The following is an 11,142-nucleotide window of genomic DNA, read 5'->3' as shown; positions in this document are numbered from 1 at the left end:
TTTTTTTTTTTTTTTTTTTTTTTTGAGACGGAGTCTTGCTCTGTCTTCTAGGCTGGAGTGCAGTGGCACCATCTCGGCTCACTGCAACCTCTACCTCCCGGGTTCACGCCATTCTCCTGCCTCAGCCTCCCAAAGTAGCTGGCACTACAAGCGCCAGGCTAATTTTTATTTGTATTTTTAGTAGAGATGGGGTTTCACTGTGTTAGCCAGGATGGTCTCAATCTCCTGACCTTGTGATCCGCCCGCCTCGGCCTCCCAGTGCTGGGATTACAAGGTGAGCCACCGGGCCCGGCCCCCTCATTCTTTTAAAAGGCCCAGTTACCTCTCCACAAATCAGACAGGAGTTCAGCTCTTTCCCCTACTGTCAGTTGAATAAAATCTGTTTTCACCACTTTAATGTCCAATTGTGTTTATCACTGACACCTTTGGTCAGTCCTCTACTCAACTGCTAGAGTGATATTAACAATTACTGCTTATAGTTTTGTGTACAAAGGCCTAAACCATGCAGGATCTTAATCTATCCCTCCCTAAAGCTCCAGAATTCTATCAGCCTTTGAACTCTTGTCTCTTCCATGACCTTCTCAGTAGAGCAGGTGCACATAGCATATAAATCTTTCAGTCAGCCGGGTGCAGTGACTCATACCTGTAAACCCAGCACTTTGGGAGGCCCATGAGGATTGATCACCTGAGGTCAAGAGTTCAAGACCAGTCTGGCCAACATGGTGAAACCCCCATTTCTACTAAAAATACAAAAATTCACTGGGCATGGTGGCAGGCGCCTGTAATCCCAGCTACTTAGGGGGCTGAAGCAGGAGAATCGCTTGAATCCAGGAGGCAGAGGATGCAGTGAGCCAAAATTGTGCCACTGAATTCCAGCCTGGGCAACAAGAGTAAAACTCTGTCAAAAAAAAAAAAAAAGAAATATTTCTATATATATATTTTTTCCTTTTTTAAGAGACAGAGTTTCAGTGTTGCTGAGGCTGGAGTGATCATTCCACTGCAAAATACTGAGATATTTTACAATGGGGCAATCACAGCTCACTTAAAGGCTCAAGCAATCCCCCTGCCTCAGCCTCCCAAAATGCTGGATTACAGGCGGGAGCCACTGTGCCTGCTTAATAATATTTCAAAAGTATAAAAATATTACTGTCTGTAAGGGAGCAATGAAAGGGAGAATGGCATGAAATAAGGCTAGAAAAATATGTAGGACATGGTAGAATCTGGGTTTTTATCTTTAGGACATTAGCCAATTAAGAGTTTTAAATAGAGAAGTTACAGAATCAGATATTTATTTATTTATTTATTTGTTTGTTTGTTTGTTTATTTCTGAGACGAGTCTCACTCTATTGCCCAGGCTGGAATGCAGTGGCGTGATCTCGGCTCACTGTAACCTCTGTCTCCCAAGTTCAAGCAATTCTCCTGCCTCAGCCTCCCGAGCAACTGGGACTACAGCCTTGAGCCACCACACTTGGCTAATTTTTGTATTTTTAGTACAGATGGGGTTTCACCATGCTGGCCAGGCTGGTCTCGAACTCCTGACCTCAGGTGATCTGCCTGCCTCAGCCTTCCAAAGTGTTGGGATTACAGGCGTGAGCCACAGCGCCCAGCCAGATTTGTGTTTTAATCACTGTGACTGAAATATAAAGAACAACTTGGGAAGCAAAAGTAGAAGTGGAGAGACTTATTAGGAAAAAAAACTATTGTAGTAGTTTAGGTTTAGACCAGGGTGCTAACAGTGAGGATGACAAAACACGAATGGCTTTGGGATATATTTTGGAGGCCGAATCACCAGAAGTTGGTAGTGACTACACATGAAGCTGTTATCTAAGATGAAGTTATCAGAGTTTTCGTTGGAGTACTTTTATACTGACTTCTAATTGCTAAATGTGAGTTTCTGTCACAACTTATATTTTCTCTCCTGTACAATACTCATTCATACCTTGAAAATTTTCCTCAACGCTATTTAATATATAATAGACAATAAATATATTGACAATGACTGATTTAAAGTTCCGTAAGAGCTATTAGACAACAGTCTTTAAAATAAAGGTAGAAATAAATAATACAGATATAATGTGCTTTGGAATGTATGCAGTTATGCATGTATACAGCAACATCTCACATGGTAAAAATCCAGAGGAAGCAATGAGCCCAGGAGCTGGGTCTTAAAGGGAGCACAGAACTGACAAATAGGGAAGTAAAAGGACACTGTAAGGAAGAAATAAAATATGGAGGTAGGAAAGGGCATGATTTAGTAGACAATGAGCAGACGTTTGTGGTCAAAGAAAAAAATTTTTTTTTTTTTTTGAGACAAGGTCTTACTCTGCTGCCTAGGCTGTAGTGCAGTGGTACAATCTTGTCTCACTGCAATCTCTGGCTCCCAAGCTCAAAGGATCCTCCCTGCTCAGCCTCCTGAGTAGTTGGGACTATAGGCACACGCCACCATGCCTGGCTACTTTTTTTGGTAGAGACAGGTTTCGCCATGTTGCCCAGGCTGGTCTTGAGCTCCTGGGCTCAAGTGATCCACCTTCCTCAGCCTCCCAAAGTGCTGGGATAACAGACGTGAGCCGCTGCACCTGGCCAAGAATATGTCTATACAGGCCGGGCACGGTGGCTCACACCTGTAATCCCAGCACTTTGGGAGGCCAAGGTGGGTGGATCACGAGGTTAGGACTTCGAGAATAGCCTGACCAACATGGTGAAACCCTGTCTCTACAAAAAATACAAAAATTAACCAGGTGTGGTAGCACACGCTTGTAATCCCAGCTACTCAGGAGGCTAAGGCAGGAGAATTGCTTGAACCTGGGAGGTGGAGGTTGCAGTGAGCCGAGATCACACCACTGCATTCCAGCCTAGGCGACAGACAGACTCTGTCTCAAAAAAAAAAAAAGAATACGTCTATAGAAACATGGAATATGGAGCTTAGCAGCGGCCACATTTTGGAAGGCTTTGAATGCCAAGAATAAGAAATTTGGATATATACTGAAGACCAGTGGTGACCAATAACAATGGGAGTCACAAATGTAATTTTAAGTTGCTAGTAGCTGCACTTAAAAATGTAAAAAGATGAAGTATGTCTATGCCAGGTAGTGGTATGCCTGTAGTCCCAGTTATTCTGAGACAGGAGGATTGCTGGAGCCCAAGAGTTCAAGTCCAGCCTGGGCAACACAGCATGACCCTGTCTTTTTTTTTTTTTGAGACTGAATCTCGCTCTATTGCCCAGGCTGGGGTGCCGTGGCGTGATCTCAGCTCACTGCAACCTCTGCCTCCTGGGTTCAAGTTATTCTCCTGCCTCAGTCTCCCAAGTAGCTGGAATTGCAGGTGCACGCCACCATGCCCAGCTAATTTTTGTATTTTTAGTAGAGATGGGGTTTCACCATGTTGGTCTCAAACTCCTGACCTCAAGTGATCTGTCCCCCTCAGCCTCCCAAAGTGCTGGGATTACAGGCACGAGCCACTGTGCCTGACTGACCCTGTCTTTTTTTTTTTTTGAGACAGAGTTTCACTCTTGTTGCCCAGGCTGGAGTACAATGGCGCAATCTCGGCTCACCGCAACCTCTGCCTCCCGGGTTCAGGCAATTCTCCCACCTCAGCTTCCCAAGTAGCTGGGATTACAGGTGCACGCCACCACACCTGGCTAATTTTTTGTATTTTTAGTAGAGAGACAGGGTTTAACCATGTTGTCCAGGCTGGTATCGAAATCCCAACCTCAGGTGATCTGCCTGCCTCGGCCTCCCAAAGTGCTGGGATTACAGGCGCGAGCCACCACGCCCAGCCTCCCAACCGACCCTGTCTTAAATAAATAAAATACAAATTTTTTAAATGAAAAACTGTCTTATTTAAACTAAAACATCCCAAATACCATCATTTCAATAAGTAATCAATATAAAAAATACTGAGACATTTTACAATCTTTTTTTAAAAAAGAAACGTCTAGGCCGGGTGCGGTGGCTCAAGCCTGTAATCCCAGCACTTTTGGAGGCCGAGACGGGCGGATCACGAGGTCAGGAGATCGAGACCATCCTGACTAACCCGGTGAAACCCCGTCTCTACTAAAAAATACAAAAGACTAGCCGGGCGAGGTGGCGGGCGCCTGTAGTCCCAGCTACTCGGGAGGCTGAGGCAGGAGAATGGCGTGAACCCGAAAGGCGGAGCTTGCAGTGGGCTGAGATCCGGCCACCGCACTCCAGTTTGGGTGACAGAGTGAGACTCCGTTTCAAAAAAAAAAAAAGAAACGTCTAAATCACACCTTTGAAACTGAGTACATATTTTACTCTTAAAGCACATTTCAGTTCAAAGTAGCTAAAGCACTCTGTAGCCACATATGGTTAGTAACTACCATACTGAACCGGACAATTCTAGACAGCACTCAATTACTGAATATATTCTTCAGCAGGGTGTGGTTTGGAAAAGTATTGTTTTAGAAATATTATTAGAATACCCATTTTGTTGCTGACTGGATAAAGAAAGAGAAGGGAGGCAAGAAATGAACAATGTTTTTAACATTCCAGGTATGAGGCCTTGCTTTGAATGCTTGAAAATGGAAAAGGAATGAACATTTAAAATAAAAGGAAGATGTTTGAGAGCATTAGTCTTGAAAGAGACATGAGAAACAAAAAGGAACAAAAAGATTCAGAGAAATTTTAAGCTCAGAAGAAGGGAATGGCAATGGCTAGACATTCACATTTTGGCAATATAGAACACAGGAGCATATAATGAGAAGGGAGGCCAGGCACAGTGGCTCATGCCTGTAATCCCAACACTTTGGAAGGCCGAGGTGGGCAGATAACCTGAGGTCAGGAGTTCAAGACCAGCCCAGCCAACATGGAGAAACCCCATCTCTATTAAAAATACAAAAATCAGTTGGGTGTGGTGGTGCCTGCCTGGAGTCCCAGCTACTGGGGAGGCTGAGGCAGGAGAATCACTTGAACCCAGAAGGTGGAGGTTGCTGTGAACCAAGATGGCACCTCTGCACTCCAGCCTGGGCGACAGAGCGAGATTTTGTCTTAAAGACAAAAACAAAAACAAAAAAAGAGAAAGGAGTAAGAAGAGACTGAGAATTTGTGAGAAAATGTCAAATACATTATGTGAGCAATGAGCAATATGATGGAGAATTGGGCAAAGGATAGTATAAATGTTGAGTAGCAATGAAACTAGAAAACATGCTTGGCTAATATTAAGCATGAATTTATACCAGGCTCAAAAGGTTTTATGATTATGTGTGTATAATGCCTGCTCTCCAGTCCCAAAGCATAAAGACAGAGAGTAGACAATGAGGGTTAGCAAGGAAATGGACAAGAGGCTTTTGAATCTAGGATGCTAGGAAAATGGTCACAGTACGTAATTGGGCTCAGGCTGGCCAGTTAAATGAAGAGATTTTAAATAAAATGATATAGTTTAGGACCCTCATAACCTCTCTCTAGATTGTCTCTAGCTCTTATGAACTTACCTTTTCATTTATTTATAACTTCTTAACTCCTTAATGAAATACTATTATGTCTCCTAAAACCATCCTCATTCAAATTTCCTGGACGGTAAACTATGTTGCCAGTTGCTTCTGAAATCCTTCAATAATAATTGCTCCATTTACCTTAGTAGCTACTCAATAGATATAACATTTATCAAATGTTAATTGTGATAAACTTTAAAATTGCTTTATGTGCACATATACCTATAAACATTAATTTCTGCTTTTTAGCCAATAGGAAAAGATCATGCAGAATTAACTAGCTTTAATCAAATAAACATCTATAATTGTATAACTGAATTTATACTTTCCACAAATACCCAAAAGCCACACTGTCATCAATAGCCTCACCTCTTTACAAGAACTAAATATAGATTATTATCACTGATACTAAGACTGCTGGCAATGAGTGAGCTTATACAGTAAAGTATTATCAGAAATTACAAGATTATAACCAATTCAGCTCTGCTAAGTCAGTTCTTAGTAGCTGATCTTGGCTCTACTAAGGCTGTCAATTTGCAGGAACAAATTAATCTGGTTCTTTAAACCTTTGTACCAAAATATAAAACCTGAGTTGGGAAAACTGAGACAGATGAACCCACATCCTGCAGCCAAGCCTGGATTATTTCTATTGCCAGGGACACCATGTACATTAGAAAAAGCTAAAAATAATCAAAGAAAATGTATGTCATTTAGTCCAAGTTGGCCATAGAATCAAGGCCTTAAAATAGCTTTGAAAGCTCAGAAGGTCTGGACAGATGTGGAGGCAATATTAAATACAATATCAGAAGTGTTTCAAAGGATAGGCTAATAACTGTAAAGTACTAGTTCTTAGGATTATTTCTGTCCCAGTACACCTAAGGGAAACAGCACACTCCACTAAGTGTTTGGCTCACTGAAAGTGGTCATACTCAACCACCTTTCACTACGAGAAACTAGTGCAAATAATAAAGAAATAAATACAATTTCTAGAATCCACATGATAAAAAAAAAAAAAAAATACTATATACAGACCTCATCCAGGGTCTCTTCAGACTTGGTTTCTTTGGGTTTATCTTCATTAAGCTTCACATTTTTTACTTGCTCAGACACTTTACTTATACTTTCAGTACCCTTAAAACGCTGTAAGGAAAATGTTCTAACATCATACTCAGGACAGGCTAAAACCAAGGAGCAACATCAAGATTTTCAGCCTCTCAATTAAATGAACATCTGCATAATAAATACAGGTTGTATAACACAATTGTGAATAAATGGTCTAAGGAAACAAAGAGCAAAGAAATAATTTTGTTCATAATTTATTTTTAAACAATAAATTATTACCCTTAAACCAGCTTTCAATATAAATTCTGAAATGAGAACCATGACCTTAGAAAGGCCAATGCATACCCAGAGATATAAACACTATTCAAATAACTCCTAAAGATTTTTTTCCTGTGGAAGATATTCATTTCATAGTAAACATATATGGGAGAATGTCTTAAAATTTATTTTTGTAAAGGCTCAGCCTAAATCTAAACCAGACTTTAAATTCATTAGTGAAATGGAAACTTATTTTCTGTATAACATTTAATATATATAATGACAAAATACATTTAATATACACCATATGCTAAAGTAATATGGTAATACCACTGATCTAATGAATTTATAACTTCAGTGGCCTTAAGAATGTGTTGTCTCAATTTAAGCCACAAAATCCAGACCCTTTGAAAATACTGAAACATTCTGCCATACTGCAGATTAGCTTTGCTAGATTTGACAGCCTGTCCACTTACGATAATAGTTCAGAAAAATTACAGGTGGAAAAGCTCTAACACATTCAGCAAATAAATGCATTTTAAACATCTTTTTTGGAAATAAAATTTCAAAAGTGATGTTCTGTGAACAGAATCTAACAATACTCACCTTAGTTTCAAAAAGATGGTTATAGGCTGTAACCAAGTGGTCCTTGTTAGCTGTCTTGGCCACATTTTTAATGTTTCCTAATAATTTATGTTCTGCAAGAAACTATAAGGAAAAAAGCTGGGTAATCAAGATAACTTCTCCGTAGTATGAAGTGTCTAAAATTAGAAAATGACCCTTTTATGTTAGCAGTTGTGTTTTCAACAGTACTAGTATTGAAGAAGAAATAAACCCTATAGTTCATACTCTACTTCATTATTTAAAAAATGTAGGATAGAGTTTTTTTAAATTGGGTATTTATAAGAATTCGTCACAAGACTGGAACTGCAGTGTTATGTACTGAATACAGTGGTTCATCCTAACCTTTTTCCTGTCAACACTCACGAAAAATAACATTTATACAGCAAGTATACTGTGGTGACTTGAGTCAGTTGCTCACTGCAGGAGGATACTTGGATGCAGTCCTTGAGAGTCTCCAGCCAGGTTGGGCATAGCTATCCTGAGGCATCTGTAACCCATTCCTAGCAGACTAGGAAGAGTCACTGTTACACACGCATGTAACACAGATATGTTGAGATTGCTATGCTTAACGTTATATATATATAATTGCTAAGTGTATGGGCTGTAGAGTCATATTATCTAGGCTAAAATCCTAGCTGACTGGGCTGGGCACGGTGGCTCATGCCTGTAATCCCAGCATTTTGGGAGGCTGAAGCAGGCAGATCACCTCAGGTCAGGAGTTTTGAGACCAGCCTGGCCAACGTGACAAAACCCCATCTCTACTAAAAATACAAAAATTAGCCGGCCATGGTGGTGCATGCCTGTAGTCCCAGCTCAGGAGGCTGAAGCAGGAGAATTGCTTGAACCTGAGAGGTGAAGGCTGCAGTGAGCCGAGATTGCGCCACTGCACTCCAGCCTAGGTGACAGAGCAAGACTCTGTCTCAAAAAAAAAAAAAAAAAAAAAAATTCCTAGCTGTCTGACACTAGACAGAGGACTAAGCTTGTCTGAAGACTCAGCCTCCATATCTGTAGTGGAAGATTAATAACCGTGTCTACGTCAAAGAGTTGATATAAGGATAAAGTGCAAAAATCCATTTAATGCATTTAGCATACAGCCTGTCACACAGTAAGAACTTAATAAATATTGGAATTATGATTAATACTGTATTTAATAACTCAAGGTAATAGCGGAATTCCTTTTCTCTCAAATATAAGACTGCTAAGATGGCAGAGGGACACTAAAACACTACTGCTGAAATAGCAAGTTGCAATATATCTTTATCTCAAAATCACATAATTGTGAGGATTTCCATAACTTCTTTGTTTCCTTATTTTATTCTGCTTCTTTTTCTGCCTTGTGGTCCTTGCCTAATTCCTAATTTTGTTACCTTCTCAAAGTTGTCCTTTGGCATCTTCTAAGCTTTTGATAAAGCAGTTAACATTATTAGCAGTCAACAGTTAACACTTTCACTATTGTTTTTTTTTTTGCTTTTGCTTTTGCTTTCAAAGATATGTTCTAAATAACAGCTGATGGGGAAAGGAGACAAAGTTGATTAAACGGAAGTAATCAGTTACCTTTAGCACGCTGGTGGTTTTTTGTTAAAAGATTCCAGAAAATACCCAAAGCATAAAAGCATAAACATCTCTTTGATATGATTAATAAAATAATTATTGTCAAGTATAGGTCTAAGTGTTAATGATCACTGGAGATTATTATTATTATTTTTTGAGACAGAGTCTAGCTCTGTCGCCCAGGCTGGAGTGCAGTGGCCCAAGCAACCTCCACCTCTTGGGGTTAAACGATTCTCCTGCCTCAGCCTCCCTAATAGCTGGGATTAGAGGTGCCCGCCACCAGGCCCAGCTAATTTTTTTTGTATTTTTAGTGGAAATTAGGTTTCACCACGTTGGCCAGGCTGGTCTTGAATGCCTGGCCTCATGTGATTTGCCCGCTTTGGCCTCTGAAAGTGCTAGGATTACAGGAACCAGCCACCATGCGCAGCCGAGACTATGCATTTAAAAGATTAATATGTTATAAAACCATTTTGGTAATCCAAGTCTGTTAAAATTGTTCCATGTGGTCCAGTTTTACATACGATTTCACATGGCATGATTTGTTTCATAAGAATATGATTGATGAAGTACATGACTGAGGTATTATTAAATGTTAATATGTCTATTCTGAAATACGAATTGGCTTAAGAGAAAATAGTTCCATTAAAATGGGGTAAGATTCCCAACGCCTGTTCTTTCTTTTTCACCCTTGTATCTCCAAACATTGACAGTAGTTCGTGTTACAGATGTTGTATTAACATCTGCTAAACTAATCTAAGATGCGGATGCCAGGATAATGATTCAGGAAGAAGGAACTGAAGTTGGAGAGTTCTTGTATCTCCCCGTCATGACGGCCGCCCAAAATGAAAATAAAATATAAGCTTCTCAAAATAACCCAGAAACAGTGGCTCACGCCTGTAATCTCAGCACTTTGGGAGGCCGAGGCGGGCGGATCACGAGGTCAGGAGATCGAGACCTTCCTGACTAACACGGTGAAACCCCGTCTCTATTAAAAATACAAAAAATTAACCTGGCGTGGTGACACGCGCCTGTAGTGCCAGCTACTGGGGAGGCAGAGGCAGGAGAATGGTTTGAATTCGGGAGGCGGAGGTTGCAGTGAGCCGAGATCGCGACACTGCACTCCAGCCGAGGCGACAGAGACTCCGTCTCAAACAAACAAAAACTCCAGAAACAAATTTTCTAAATGAAAAGTTTATAATTTTTAAAATTGTATAGAAAACACAAGCAGGCTGCCACTTGTAAGAGAATGCTGCGTGCACAACTATTCCAGCAATTCAAGAGATGCCTGAATGATCTGAACTTCCAAAGGAAAAACAAATGTGACAAAAATAACTTGACTATAGACGGATGGTTAAGATGGAGACTATACTGACAAATGGAGAGCGTACAGTATAAAGAATTCCAAATAAATTTTAGTCTGTTTATGACAGACCACCGCACAAGAGAAATGTGAATGTAGCTCCCTTAAAGTATAAAGGTGAAAAGGTCATTTAAAGGGTCGATATGTTAAAACAAAACTTTAGCCACAACCTACGGATTTTTAAAAATCACACGCATTAATGTTCTGTATCTAGTAAATTGTTAAGCAAGTTGGATACACCGTTCCCACAGAAATCTTCACGTCCCTTCCCATTTCCCTAGTAGCCGGCGCCCCACTCCCAGGAGTCTCATCCACGCCACTATTCCTTGGCCTCCCCGCCCTTGCCCCCAGTATCTTCGGATTCCTATTTTTCTGGCCTCCACCCCCACTCAAGGATCCCAATGAGGTTCTAACTCTACAATTGTAGCCTGTGTGCTCCAAGAAATAAGGCTGCTCCCCTGCCCCAGCAGGGCACGACCGAGGGGGCGGGAGCGAGGCCCAAAGCACACCCTGGGCCGCTCCGGCCTTCCCGGCCACCGGCCGCGGGAAGACGAGGGCGGGGGCACAGAGGAATACGGAATGTATGGACATCTCCAGGGGGGTGAGGCGTCCCTCAGCCGCACCAGCCCGGCCGCCCCTACGCCTCCGGTACCGAATCTGAACCGTGTTCCTGCAGAAACTTGATAATGTCCTTCTTGGGCAGCTGCTCACTGCGCAGCTGCTCCATGGTCCACGCCCGCTGTGGAACAGCCGCCGCCATCTTCCCCCGCTGCCTCCGCTTTACTGAGCCAGCCCGCAGCAGTTCGGCATCGCCCCGCCCTGGGGGCGGGGCGTGACC

The 11,142-nt window shown here is 41.6% G+C and overlaps 1 protein-coding gene across 1 annotated transcript in view; it reads right to left on the bottom strand.

Annotated features, from left to right (window-relative positions):
- FKBP3 (FKBP prolyl isomerase 3) overlaps positions 1-11,142 on the bottom strand; it is a 19,489-nt gene extending 8,347 nt beyond the window's left edge. Inside the window, exons 1-3 of the mRNA XM_023222615.2 lie at positions 10,957-11,142; positions 7,376-7,477; positions 6,482-6,589 (exon numbers count right to left, since the gene is read on the bottom strand). Of these exons, the coding sequence (XP_023078383.1) occupies positions 6,482-6,589; positions 7,376-7,477; positions 10,957-11,064 (318 nt within the window). The 5' untranslated portion in view covers positions 11,065-11,142. The remainder of the gene's footprint in view (positions 1-6,481; positions 6,590-7,375; positions 7,478-10,956) is intronic.

Source organism: Piliocolobus tephrosceles, chromosome 6, assembly GCF_002776525.5.
Source record: "Piliocolobus tephrosceles isolate RC106 chromosome 6, ASM277652v3, whole genome shotgun sequence".
Classification (NCBI taxonomy): Eukaryota; Metazoa; Chordata; class Mammalia; order Primates; family Cercopithecidae; genus Piliocolobus; species Piliocolobus tephrosceles.
The sequence above is the reverse complement of the archived record's forward strand: the minus strand, read 5'-3'. Positions and strand labels throughout refer to the sequence as shown.